Source organism: Tachypleus tridentatus, chromosome 13, assembly GCF_004210375.1.
Source record: "Tachypleus tridentatus isolate NWPU-2018 chromosome 13, ASM421037v1, whole genome shotgun sequence".
Classification (NCBI taxonomy): Eukaryota; Metazoa; Arthropoda; class Merostomata; order Xiphosura; family Limulidae; genus Tachypleus; species Tachypleus tridentatus.
This window is the reverse complement of record NC_134837.1, coordinates 246,211,171-246,226,351: the sequence shown is the minus strand read 5'-3', so window position 1 is coordinate 246,226,351 and position 15,181 is coordinate 246,211,171. Positions and strand designations below refer to the sequence as shown.

At 36.4% G+C, this 15,181-nt stretch overlaps 1 protein-coding gene across 6 annotated transcripts in view; it reads left to right on the top strand.

Moving 5' to 3' along the window:
* Positions 1-775: 775 nt before the first annotated feature.
* The window catches only part of LOC143241080 (uncharacterized), a 62,743-nt gene continuing 48,337 nt past the window's right edge, over positions 776-15,181 (top strand). For 2 of the 6 annotated variants that reach the window (XM_076484598.1, XM_076484594.1), the window contains exons 1-3: positions 776-898; positions 1,486-1,695; positions 10,203-10,288. In XM_076484598.1, coding sequence (XP_076340713.1) covers positions 10,278-10,288 — 11 coding nt within the window. In that variant the 5' untranslated portion in view covers positions 776-898; positions 1,486-1,695; positions 10,203-10,277. Of the gene's footprint in view, positions 951-1,485; positions 1,696-10,202; positions 10,289-10,548; positions 10,625-15,181 lie in introns of all 6 variants that reach the window. The other 4 variants (XM_076484596.1, XM_076484597.1, XM_076484595.1 and 1 more) reach the window with 4 other exon arrangements.

Here is a 15,181-nt window from a genome sequence, read left to right as displayed (position 1 = left end):
GATAACGATGAACTGTTTAATGGGTTGAATTAAGCATCTGTGCTAGTTCTTCAACTATTACAGCACAATCTTCATCAGTTGCAACCAGCAGCAAGTCATAATTAAACTGAACAGAACGACCTGGACGTGGCCCATCGCTTAAGCTGTAGTCATACGAAATTCTGAAACAACCTTCGACTTTTCTTTCACTGAGAGACTTAGCACCATTAAAACCTCGAATGTTTCGTGTGGTTTCTGCTGCACTATTGCTTTTTTAAAAAAATTCATAAAGCACTATGTGCCTAATGTGCTTTTCAGACACATCCATCTTCATAAGGGTTTATTTGATTAATGATCTGAAAAAGTGGAGTTGGTTTACTTTTTTTTATTTCTCTGAATATTTTTATACACGTTCTACGACATATTTTAGACATTAACGCCTTCTCCAAAGACAGAAATGATGATGCACTTTCTGTATTAAATTATCGGACATTACTTATGGGATGACCTGAAAATATTGTAATTTATATGTTATCGTTGAGGTTCATGAATAAATAAAATGTCCAACAGGTTCATCAAATTATTCAATGCATAGTTATTGATTGAAAATATATAGAGAGTGTTTCAGAAAACAATTTAGTTACAATATACAAATATTATCTTTAAAATGTAATTTCGTACACATATAACTTTTTTGTGCTAGATACGCTATTAACATTGTTATTATTCGTCATTTAAAACCTAAAATTATATTTATTTATGAAAACAACAACATGAAGAAATTACTTAGAATTTCAATTTAAGAGGGCGACGTGGTAAAGTTAATAATTTTTCAAGTGAAGTGTGGTAGAACTTGGTTGTGTTTTTGCGGTACAGAATAACGTAAATTAAAATTAAAATATTTCCAAAATTGAATAAGGTACTAACTTAAGAATTCAAAGTAACATGAAAAGGAGAATATTTACTGTTTGGTATATTATATTTACTAATATACTCGAGATCTTTAATACTGTATAGTTTGTACTTGAAAATGAAATTAGTTTTAAAGTGTCATGTATTATGCTGTTTTATATATAGTATCGAATTTTGACGTTGAATAAGGAATAGTTAATACTGTCAAAATTACAATCACAGTAGTAATGGTAATAACTAACATGGTTATGAAACATTTAGACTTTTGCGTTTGATAGTAGTGTTAATATGAAATTTTGATAAACGAAGCAAATTGTTGAAAATTAGGTATTCAAGTTTTTGATAAAATTATAGGTTTTGTAATAATTAATGAAAATAATTCAACTGTTTATGTTGGTGTTTATTATGTTCATTAGTCAAAATTGCATCTATCTTGATTATACAATTAATTTCTGACCACAGATCAGAACTAAACATACATCCCTAGTATTTAACTTTTAAGTATTAATGAGGTGAGATAATTGAACATAATGTTCCAGTTATATTGAATATAATGATTAGAATTCAGTTTTATCAGCTCAATTTGTTTTACAGGAAAGAAATGTCTATTTTTATTGTGAACGTTTGCACTGTTTTTTTACTGTCCATGAATTGTCAAGAGGCAGGCAGCCTGAAAATTGGAAAAGAGCTGAATACACACAATGACCACTTCAATCAAAGGAAAAGTTTTGGTTTACAATCCTCAGTGGTCCAGTTATCAGATCACTTAGATGTTCATCACCCTACATACTTCAGGAGGCGTGGGTAAGAAATTTATGATAACTATGTTAGTGTTGGAAGTATTTTCAGGCAAATGTAATCATTGTGTTTAAAACCTAGCCATGAATCTGATTCAAGCAGGTGTTGAAGAAAAGTGACTCCTCTCTTAGAATTGCTTTGGAAGTGATTAGGTTGATAATTAAATTGTGGTTACTGATATGGCAATTTGTATTGTTCAAGATTCTTGTCAAGGGATAGATAGATTTGAAATTTGACACAAAATTGGGTAAATGCACAGCATATTCTTGGTATTTCTTAGTATAGACCAAATGACTGTTTCACACTGGTAATACTTAAGTAGATAGCTTGTTTTGTTTCAAATTTAGGAAAAAATAATTAAAAACAATTATTTAAGTCTCTGACCAACATCCCATATAACCAAATTCAAACCAATGACTTAGATATCAGTTAATTTGGGATTTAGCTCAATGTTAAAAAAAGTGATTTAATATAGCTATTTCCCTAAAGTAGAGATAACTATATGAAATATGTACATAATCTAAATTTTAATTGCCTGCAGCCATGTGTGTGGTTTTAGAATTCAGTTAAGCAGATTTTACAGTATTTTGACTAATTTAACAATCCAGAAATGTGTGCATAGAAAGCTTATATGTAATACTCTTAATATGCTAGTGCTTTTTTTTAACCAAGATTGCACAATACTGGTACAATTTTTAATACATGAACAAAGATTTATAATCTTCTACAACTGGGAAAAAATAAATACTTAGTGTTTTTTAAATTAGGTATCATTCTGTTATTGTGTCTATTCATTTTTCTAGCACACTGGTATCTTTAATTTTTTTATAGTTAGGAAACCATAGTTACACACAGTACTTGAAATAGAAGCGTATATAAGCTATAGTAACCTTTTTGCTCTCAACATTAGGATTCATATTAATAGAATCAAGACCTCTTGTATCCTTATTTTTCCCAACCAAACTAAATATTCAGCAAAAGGCTTTACAGCTCTGTATCTCAATTACTTAACACTTCTTAATATTTAAAATTTTGAAACTTATTTCCCTCATTCTGCTCCTTATGATAAGACTGTCAAGGTCCTCTAGAATAAAAGAAGCATTCTTAATAAAAACTGCTTTTCCCAGCATATTAGTACATGCTCTTCATATAGGTACTAGAGCTACATGTTCTAAAGAGAGAGCTTGCTACTTTTTTCATTGCATACTTCCTGCCACTGATTTTAAGGAAGTCCATATCCTGACCAATTTTACCCACCTATGATAACTAAACTCTTGACTACTCAATTTGTCATTGGGTATCTGCATGTGTGTCACTTGTACAACTCCATTCCCTCATCTCTTTTGCTTTTGAAATTACATCTCTTATTTCATAGAACAATATATCTTCCTCATCACAGTGTACATTTCTCATATGTTTTCATTGTATCTAATTGTTAAGTTACATTGTAGGTATCAACACAGAGGAAAATAAAGTAAAATCTGCAACAATATTAGATAGGGACCAAAGAGTGGCTATTACAAAAACATAAAAGAAAGTGTAAGAATTAGTAATAAGAACTTCCAATGAAAGTAAAGAAAAGTGTAAAATAACATGTCAACCAAATTATATCTGCTACGTCCAGTGCCAGTGAAGCCTTTGGTCCAGCACCAGGGACATTCAGACCAGTTGAAATACGACAAACAGTGTAACTGTTACAGTGTGAACCACATAAAACAATAAAGTACAACTTTCTGTCAATTTTTATTTATGTCACAACTAATACTATTTTATTTATTTATTTTAATGCCAATTATTTAATTTTTGAATTAGTGGAAGAATAAATAAATATCTTAACTGTAACAATAACAAGACATGAAAAGGTAGCAAATTGGGCAAAATTAATTTTTAGAGGAAGAAGACAAAGAATAAAGAATTTATAAAGAAAAGCAAGAAACGATAACATGTACATGTAATTCTAAGGGAAAAAACTTGTATGAAACAGAATGGTAAAATTTGGGAAGAGGTGCTTCAATATGAAAACCACATGCACTACAAAAAATATAAGTACTTAAACTGTTTAAGCAGCCCTGATACAGACAAGTTGGGCCCTCCCAAGCATTATCTATCAACCTATTAAGGTTTTCTCTTTTCCTCCTCCTAAATTCTGTCCTTTTCATCAGGTCATTCAGAGAGATTCCTCAATGATGCCCCTTGGTGTGTATTCCTGTATGTTGTGGGCAGACCTCCCAGGAAAGATTCTGTTCTTTCATTTTACCTCCTCTGGAATCTAAACATCCACCAACGTGTTTGCCACGTGTGGTAACCTGTGAGGGGAGGAGAGGATCCTGGTGGTTGAGGGGTCAAACCCAAACATTCCATTTCGGCCTTGAATTCCTGTAGATGGGCAGTCTTGGGCTAGGGTCAACCAAGTACCAGTGTTGGATGTTCTCAGCAGGTGTTGTGGACATTGAATCTGATGCTGGTGTTTGGGTATTGTGCTCACGAAACCCTGGTGTTGCTGCAGTGTTCTTGTTTGGCATTGTAGTGCTTCCCCTCGTAGGGCTCCATGGTTGGTGGGGTCAGTGGGCACCGAAATATTTCTTTTTTTATTATGGATCCTCCAAATAAAAACTTAAATAAAATAGTGAAAAAGTAGTCCATAGGTGAAAGAACACATCTTGAAGATTCTGAGCAGCAATCCTCACCATTCGTACCACCTGTTGTACCTTATTTTCTTATATTGCACTCACTTTCAGACAAACCTTCAGGGCAGATGTCTCCCTTTTTCATTCAGAAGGGACTAGAGGGACTTGCTGACTCTCCAAACTCTGTAAAAAAGATTTGATCTGGTGACATATTGGTGGAAACATCCACATCTCAGCAAAGTGAACTCCTGTTACATTCAAAGGCAATTGGGGATATACCTATAGAAGTTACACCTCATATTACTTGAATTCATCATGAGGAGTTATTGTTGAGAGGGATTTAAAGAACATCCCAGAGTCAGAGATTCTCACTGGTTTCTTCACCCAAGAAGTTTCTGCAGTGAGACGTATCTCCACTTGCAAAGATGGAATTATGGTGCTGACCAATGTCCTCATTCTGACATTTATATCACTACATCTGCCTGACACAATCAAGGCAGGTTTTCTTAATTTAAGAGTATGGCCATACATTCCAAACCCTCTCCGATGTTTCCAGTGTTAACGGTTTGATCACTTGTATGAATGTGAAACAGACCCTCATTGCATCAGTTGTAATGGCTCTCACCTGTCCTACTTTCATTTTTGCCCTAAATGATTGGAAGAAAAAGAGGTGCAGCATTTGAAAATGATTCATAACATTACTTATCCTGAGGCTTGAAAATTGCTGTTCATCACCTCATCTTAGACTTATGCTGCTGCACTTCATTCCACAACTACTGTGGGAATTCAGACAAATCTCTCTGTGCCTCCTAAAGAATCATTCTCCAAACAAATGAAAAGTCTTTTGACCTCCAAGGTTAAAAAAGTTGATGAATCAACTTTGACACCTATCTCTGTCCTCAACATACCTTCCAGCAAATCCCAAGATCTACTTCCTTTGGTTCTGGGTACGGGCATTTCCTCAGTTCCATCTTTCTCTCCCACCCCAAGATGCAAAACAATCATTCGTTCATGTCCTCAGTCTCCGGAATCCACTTCCAATAGCAAAGACCTTTCCAATCGATTCAGGACAGGATCCATGGAGGTCAACAGACCTCCCTCGAATAAGGAAAGTAAAGAAACAAGATGTGGTTATATACAGAAGGGTTCTTTGCCCAATTCACCTAAACATAAATAATGTTTAGATGATACAATGTATCACCAATGTTTAGGGCCACACTGATACAATGGAACTGTCAAGGTTTACTTTCTAATCTGGATGATATCAAAACACTGGTTGCTTCCTACCATCCTGTTTGTCTCTCCTTACAGGAACCATTTCTGAAACCTGCAGATACAGTCACCTTCCACAGTTTTATTTATATAGAAATGACAGGTTGTGTGATGGACAGGTGCATGGAGAGGTGGCACTGTTGGCTGATCAACATGTGCCCACCCTGTCTTTGCCACTCAACACACCCTCAAAGGCCATAGCCATCCATGTTTGGTTGGGTCATATCATCACTGTTTGTTCTCTCTATCTGTCACCTGGAGAGGCATATGATCAATCAGACCTTGATTCTCTCATTGAACAGTTGCTGTTTCCCTTTTTCATCCTGGGGGACTTCAATGGACATTATTCCCTCTGGGGAAGTGCTGGTATTGATAGTTGGGGTTACTCTGTAGAGCGTGTGCTCTCTGATCACAATTTTTCTCTTTTCAGTACTGGTTCTTCCACTTATTTCCAATCACTTAGTCAGTCCTTTATTGCTATTGATCTCTCAATTTGCTCCCCTTCATTATTTTCCCATTTTTTATGTAGGGTTGACAATAATCCATGAGGCAGTGATCATTTTCCTGTAATCTTGAGAGAAACTGGCCTTGGTCGATGCCACCCAACCTGCATGCCCCAGTGGAAGCTGGATCAGGCAAACTGGCCCTCTTTCACTACTTTTGCAGAACGTGATCCTGCCATTGTCTGTAAGCCATCTGACTGTATTATACAAGCAGCTGCTCAAATGTATTACTAAAACCTCAACACGTTTTCCACTAGATCCTTGTACATGGTGGAATCCTGCCTACCACATAGCACGGAAGGCTCAAAAATGAGCCTGGGATACTTTCCATAGATATCCCACACTCTCAAACCACATCACTTTCCAGCAGGCCCATGCACATGCTTGATGGGCAAGATGTCAAAGCCAGAAGGAATCCTGGATTAAGCTCATAACCAGCATATCCTCTACCACCAGTTCCAAAGTCATTTGAGACAAGATTCAAAAGATCATTGGGCAATATAACTCTGTCCCCCTCTCGATCTTGCTCTCTGATGGCCAAGTGGCTGATACCCAAAGCATTGCTGATACTCTAGGTGAAAACTTTTGCCAGGTATCTTGCACTTCTGTCTCATTTTCCACCTTTCTAGCCATCAAGACTCCGGCAGAGCAGTCACTTCTTTCCTTTCGAGCTGATTGTCTCTCTGACTATAATCATCCCTTTACACTCGTGGAACTCAAACTGGCCCTTCATTGGTCTGGCAGTACATTGGTTGGACCTGATGATATACACTATGATATGCTGTGCCATCTTTCTCCTGCTTCTCTTGCTATCTGTCTGGTTGTTTTTACCTGGATCTGGCTGTTGTCCTGCCTTTCTCCAAGCCTGGGAAGGATCCCAAGATTCCTTGAAACTACTGTCCAATTGCTTTGATGAGCTGTCTCTGTAAGACCTTAAAGAGGATGGTTATGCTCATCTTGTTTGGTTCCTTCAATCAAACAACCATCTTCTTGCCCACCTTGTGTGGATTTCAACAACAGAGCTCCACCATGGACCACCACCGGATTGGACTTGAAATGTCAATTAGAGAAGCCTTTCTCAAACGACAACATCTTGTATCAATATTCTTTGACAATGAGAAGGCTTATGAAACAACATGGAGGTATGGTATTTTGCAAGACCTATATATATATATATATATGGGTTATGTGGCCATTTCTCCATTTTTATTAAAAATATTTTAACAGACAGGACATTTCGAGTTCATGTGGGTTCAACATTTTTCTGATCTTTCCTACAGGAACTTAGAGTTCCTCAGAGCTATGTTCTGAGTGTCACACTTTACAGTATAAAAAGTAATGCCATCACTGAACAACTCCCTCTCATTGTTGCTTATGGGCTCTATGTTGATGACTTTCACATCTCATGTCAGTCATCGAACATGAGGTATATTAAGTGGCAACTACAGAATGCCTTCAATTGGTTACTGAAGTAGACCACAGCAAATGGCTTTACCTTCTCTCTCTCTAAAACCGTTTGCATGCATTTTTGCTGCCAATGGGGTATTTACCGTGATCCTGAACTCCGTATTGGTGAAGTTGTGCTGCCTGTGGTTTCTGAGACTTAGTTCTTGGGGCTTATCTTTGACCATAAGCTGACCTTTATACCACACATCAAGCAGCTACGGGTCACATCTACCACCACTTGAGGAACAGATTGACATTCTGTGCTAAAGATATATTGTGCTCTTATTTTATCAAAACTTGACTATTCCATTGGTCTTTGTCTCTGCCAGACTATTGACCTTAAAGATGCTAGACCCTATTCGTCATCAAGGACTTTGGCTCTGCATTGGGCTTTCCACACTTCCCCAGTTCAGAGCTTATACATAGAGTCTCATGAACCTTCTTTGCACCTCTACCGTTTGCAACTGTTTTTACTATATCTTTCGAAACTTCATTCCTTACCAAAGCATCTCGCCTGGGATTGTGTTTGCCTTCCTTGATGGGCCATGCTTTTTCAGACCAGATGGTCTGCCATTGCTCCTTTTGTCCTTCGTATTCAAGCGCAGTTGGATAAATTGGACATGTCCGTGGATAACATTGCTGTATCCACTGGTCAGCCCATCCCACCATGGCTTCTTACAGTTACCAAATGTGACGTATCTTTAAGTCATCTGAGAAAGGCAGACACTCCTGATTGGAAATACTGCTTGTTATTTGCTGAACATCTTTTGAACCATCCTTTCATTCCTATTTGTACAGATATTTCGAAATCAGGTGATTCTGTGGGCTGTGCCATGGTTTGTTGTGGTTCAGTGGTTGCGCAAAGAATCCCCTCTTCAGCTTCTGTCTTCACTGCTGAATGGTATGCCATTTCTCTTGCTCTGAATCACATCTAAGCTAAGCAGTACGTGAACTGCATGATTTATACTGATTCACTTAGTTTTCTACTGGTCCAGGAATATCTTTATGTTGGTTTGCATCCTGTTTTCACCAATATTCAAAACCGACTGGCCCATTTCTCATTAACATTTACTTCTATCCTGTTTTATGGATACCGAGCCACGTTGGTATTCGGGGGAACGAGCTCGTCGACACTGCAGCTAAGTCTATCTGCTTTGTCACTATCACCGCTATGCCTATCCCATATGTGGACTATAGTCCTGTATTTAAGGCTTGGCTCCATGCCACCTGGCTGTCGACTTGGAGTGAGCGACATGAAAACAATTCCAAATAAAACCCTATATTGGACTTTGGCCGTCTTGTTCCCGTAAAGATCGGAAAGAGGATGTTGTTCTAACTAGACTACGCATTGGTCACAGTATTTTAATTCATCATTTTCTTTTATCTGGAACTGATGCACCAGTGTGTAGTTTGTGTAACACTCAGGTCACAATAAGCCACATTTTACTTTCTTGTCATCGTTATGATTCACAACGATGGCACTATTTTAAGCATTTTCTGTCTCAAGATTTGTCCATAACGTTAGACAGTTATTGGTGATGGTGACACTGTCCACCTTGGTAGTGTTTTTAGTTTTGTAAAGGCCATTGATCTTTTTAATGCCATTTAAGTTTTTAATATATACTTTACACCTTTTTAATGTGGCTCCCTTTTAAAAATCACAGTTCATCTAGTTTAATTTGAAATTAGAAACTGATCGTAACATTAAGTAACTCCAAACCAGGACTGGAAAGGCCAACTTCAGGTAACTGACAGTGGTTTTTGTACTTACCTGTTAGTCTTCCTGGTGAATTATGATTATTACAGTCATGCTACAGAAAGTCCTTTACAACTTGAATTACTGTAGTTTTTCTCTTGATGTTGTAGACTAGATGTAAACATTGGTTTTATGCTATTTATTTAGTTATTTATTTTTTAACTTTGTTTTGTTTTACCTTAATTTCCTTTTATGAATTTTACTGAATTTACTTTTACCTTTTTACTGGACCTTTGGCATAGATAGCCTAGCTGCTTTGTGCCATAAAACACTAAATTAGCCAACCTCAATGATTATTCATTTAATTCTTATTATGCTGTTTAGAATATTTTGCATAACTTTGTTCTGTAAAAGTTCTCATGAAAGAACTATTATGATTTTTATTTGTAAGCTCCAAGGCAACACTTTCAACTTAAAAATGCATTATATTGCCTGAGATTTGTACTACTCAAATCAATCTGACAAATGTGATTTGACATATACTACAGAAATTATCTTGTTTTGTTTAGTTTCTGCCACTATTTGGTTTTATCTGCATCCTAGGATTCTTGGCTGACACCAATGTTTTATGCTACTGCTCTATGGGCCATCAAAAATCAAACTCAAAGCATACAGCCTGTCATTCTTTCTAATAAAGCATTCTTATCTGTGTATTCACCTGTAAATATATTAAAGAGGAATTTGATTAGTTTGTGAGAAATGTAAGTTATCCTTCTTTACATTATCATGTTAGAAAAACTATTGGTTTTGACTTCTGAGCCATGACTTGAAGTATGAAGCAAGTATTGAGTTTTTTACTTTTATTTTTTTATTTTTCTTTCTTTTATGACAAATGTGTGTGTATGTTTGTTACAAATTAATCCAATATTTGTATATGTAAAAATATGCCTGCTTTTATTAATTTGAAAGGGGCCCTCATCTTTGTCACAGAGGTCATTTAACCACCTGTTGTCCTGGCTGGAAATCTCTGTATAAAGAAGGACCATGTATCAAAGGTAAATTATTTCACTTTAATAATGTACTTTCTAAAACGTATAAAATATAAGCTTACATAATTTTCTAACGTTGCACTGATTAATGGATTACGAATATCAAGACAGTTTATGCAATGAGACACCCAGGGCAAACAGCCTGACACATGGTTGACATTGCAGGTTATTTTTAGCCACAGATAAATTGAAATATAGATATACATACATAATAAAACAGAGTTTATAACTTTACTTGGTTCTCCAGAACATTAAATTTTTTGCAGAAAACTGAAAAGATGGAAAGACTAGATTTAAAGCATTGATGTTTTGAAAGGTAGAGACAAAACACATCAATGAGATGTAAGTATATTAGAAAACCTAAATTTATAATAAAATTACAAATATCAGTTACAGTAACATTGAGTTTGTCTCAGTAGTGGTTAACTATTCGTAAGATAAGCATTACCACAGACAGTAAACTAATGCTTCACTTATGTACATGGACTTGTAAAACCTGGTTTAGTGCACACAAATGTCACATGTTCAATTTACTGTACTCATTTTTGCGTAGGCAACAAACTACAATAGTTTTACCAGTTTGTAATACAGGATTATCATAAAGGTACTTTGTTGTCTCAACTTTCACTTTGCAGTTAGTTCAACAATTGTATGTATATCAACTTAGTCTATAAATCTATAAGACATTTTTTCAGAGTAGTTATTTGAGTGTTAGATGTGACTTTAAATGAATAACTATTGTATACACTTAATGGAAAGTCTTAAGAAAACATGATAATAAAAGTTGACCTTAAGTGATGTGACACTTAGATTATAGTAAATTGCTTGTTTAAGATGCTAGGACTTGAATCACAGTGAAAGTCTAAGCTGCCACCCTTCCAAGGAAAACCTCTTACATACAGTTAAAAAATTTTCTTCTAGAAAAAAATAGTGTGTCCCATCCACAGTTACAAGAGAATGCAAATGAGGGTGGAAGTTATATTAACAATTTAAACAAAGAAGAGAAGAAATGAGACAATTGTATGAAAGAGTTAAACAAGTTCTGGAGTTGGCTTTTTATCCGTTTAATGATTAGGCAAACAATAAATTGAAGTATTAAATATAATAAAATAACCAGTGTACCATCTCCATTAGAGGCTCAGAAGAATAATTTGGTGCTAAAACTTAAGTAGAACTATGTAGGAAGCCAAGATCAAGGTAATCTATTCCAAATAAATTTAGCTAAATTATAATCATAATGAGTAGATTGAACAAAAAATTCCTGAAAAAGTTATTAAAATGTTTCTTGTATGAAAAATCCTAAATTTACAAGTGTAATGCTTCCTGGTACACACTTTAATCTATGTCACTTGAGAGAGTATTTTTTGTGACACAAAGTGCAAGAAAATGTATGTATAAAAATTAGTTTATGTAAATTTTTATTTGGTTACTGCAAAACAAGAAAAGAACAATTTTGAAAAGTACTCAATATAGAACTCATGTAAGAATCAATAATCAATGGTGATTCACACTCATAGTTTCCTACATTGTTAAAATCATAAATGAAGAGGTAATTTCAATTCTCTGCCATAAAATAAACACTAACATAGGCAACCATTCATGCTAGTTGTTATACTACTGCTGACAAAAACATCTTAATGTTGTTTTAACCCTTTTAAAAAGGTTATTGTGATGGTAGTACAGTTGTAAATTTATGTGTAACAAGACAGTCATGTTCAATCTTATTTCTGGTATTAGCTGGATGGGAAATAATTTTAGTTTCCTTATCTGGTGATCTACATAAACAGCATTTTAGCTGTGCTTGGTATTAAATCTACAAAGTCAAAACTTAAATATTTCTATAAAATGGTAGATCAGGTTAAATAGTTAGCTCACAATATTACCTACAAAACTTGTAATATTTTCAAAATGAGACCTAAAACTCAGCACTTTCAAATAGTTGATTATTCTTCTTCAGGAGAATAAAGAAAAATCAACTATGCGAAAATGCTAGAACTTTGGTAGAATAGTTATCTTTCAGCCACCAGCAAGTTGCTATTAATGTTTAAAACAGTGACATATTAGCATGTACAAACGTTTTTTCTTTTAAAGTAAAAGCCACCCCATTTATTATTTTTGTATGATTGTTATTATAAGTACACCACTGATAACAAAATTATTTAATTTTCTAATGCTCCACCCCCCTCCAAAAAAAAAAGATTAGCAGCATGATGTCACTAGCTGTTGGTAATCATGATAATGATTCTTTAGTATAGTTGTTAGATATGGAGTATGTAACTTTAAATGTCCATCTGGATCATAAGATGTATTTTTTATTATCTTACAGCTGACAGACTTATCTTCATGGCTTCTACTGTTCTCTGTTGGTGTCAAATTTTGCTCGTTTAATAGCCTTGATATTCCTACTTGAACTCGCATGTGTTAACATGAGATCTGCATTCTAACATGCAAATGATTATGAAGGACATCTCTGAGTCAGAGATTCTTGCTGGTTTCTCCACCCAAGAAGTTTTTGCAGTGAGGCGTATCTCCATTTGCTAAGATGGAATTACAGAGCAGACCAATGTCCTCATTGTGACATTTACATTACCACGTTCACCTGTCACCATCAATGCAGGTTATCTTAATTGCAGGGTATGGCCATACATTCCAAACCCTCTCAGGAGTTTCCAGTGTCAGCGGTTTGGTCACTCGAAGACCACCGCAACAAGCACATGTCAAGGAACCACCATGCCTATGAGTGTGAAATGGACCCACATTGCATCAGTTGCAATGGCTCTCACCTGTCCAACTTTCATTCTTGTCCTAAGTAGTTAGAAGAAGAAGAGGTGCAGCATTTGAAAATGATTCAAAATATTAACCTGAGGCTCGAAAGTTGCTGTCCACCACTTCATCTCAAACATATGCTGCTGCATTTCGTTCCTCTACTACATTGGGAGTGCAGATGGATCTCTCTGTGCCTTCAAAAGAATCATTCTCAAACCATATGAAAAGTCTTTTGACCTCCATGGTTAAAAACGTTGATAAATCAACTTCAATACCCATCTCTGTCCCCAACATACATTCCAGCAAATCCCAAAATCCACTTCCTTTAGTTCTGGGTATGGGCATTTCCATAGTTACATCTTCTTCTCCCACCCCAAGATGCAAAACAATCATTTATTCACATCCTCAGTCACTGGAATCCTCTTCCAATAGAAAGACCTGTCCAGTTGACCCAGGGCAGGGTCCATGGAGATCAATAGACCTTTCTCAAATAAAGACAGAAAAGAAAAAAGATGTGGTTACAAGCAGAAGGATCCTCCACCCAATTTGCCTACATATGAATAAAAATGGCCACCTTGGTACAATGGAACTGTCAAGGTTTACGTTCTAATCTGGATGACATCAAAACACTGATTGCTTCCTACCATCCTGTATGTCTCCTTATAAGAAACATTTCTGAAACCTGCCGATACAGTCACCTTTCTGCAGTTTTCTTTGTACAGAAATGACAAGCTGTGTGTTGGATGAGGGCATGGAGGGATGGCATTGTTGATTGATCAGCATGTGCCCACCCTGTCTTTGCCACTCGACACACTCTTGGAGGCCATAGCCATCCGTGTTTCCTTGGGTCATACCATCACTGTTTGTTCTCTCTACCTGTTGCCTGGAGAGACTTATTATCAATCAGACCTTGATGCTCTCATTAAACAATTGCTGTCTCCCTTTTTAATCCTGGAGGACTTTAGTGGATATCATCCACTCTGGGGAAGTGCTGATATTGATAGAAGAGGTTGCTCTGTAAAGCATATGCTCCCTGATCACAACCTTTCTCTTTTCAATACTGGTTCTTCTATTTATTTCCAATCACCTAATCAGTCCTTTTCTGCTATTGATCTCTCAATTTGTTCCCCTTCACTATTCTCCCATTTTTCATGGAGGGTTCAAAATAATCCATAAGGTAGTGATCATTTTCTTATAATTTTGAGAGAGACTGGCCATGTGTGATGCCACCTGACCTGCATTACCCAGTGGAAGCAGGATCAAGCAAGCTGGCTCTCTTTCACTGCTCTCTGAGAACTTGATCCTGCCATCATCTGTAAGCCATTAATAGATGACTATGTGACAGCAGTAACTGACTGTATTATACAAGCAGCTGCTCAATGTATTCCTAAAACCTCAACATGTTTTCCATGATATTCTCATCCGTAGTGGAATCTTGCTTGTCACATGGCACAGAAGGCTCAAAAATGGGCCTAGGATATTTTTTGTAGGTACCCCACACTCTCGCACTGCATTGCTTTACAGCAAGCCCGTGCACATGCTCGTTGGGTAAGACATCAAACCCAGAAGGAATCTTGGATTAAGTTCACAATCAGCATATCTTCTACTACTAATTCCAAAGTCAAATGGGACAAGATTCAAAAGGTCAGTGGACAATATAATTCTGTCCCCCTCTCAATCTTGCTCTCTGATGGTCAGGAAGTAACTGATACCCCGAGCATCGCCTATACTCTAGGTGAAAGTTTTGGTCAGGTATCTACCATTTCGGCTTCTTCCTCCACCTTCTTAGCCATCAAGACTCAGGCAGAGCGATCATCTCTTTCCTTTGAAGCTGATTATCTCTATGACTATAATCTTCCCTATACACTGGTGGAACTCAAACAGGCCCTTCTTTGGTCTGGCAGTACATTGGTTGGACCTGATGATGTACACTATGAAATGCTGCCCCATCTATCTCTTGCTTCTCTAACTATTCTTCTGATTGTTTTTAACCAGATCTGGCAGGAGAATGTTTTTCCTGATGCCTGCCACCAGACAGTTGTTCTACCTTTCTCTAAGCCTAGGAAGGATCCCAAGACTCCTTCAAACTACTGTCCAATTGCATTGAAGAGCTGTCTCTGTAAGATCATAGAG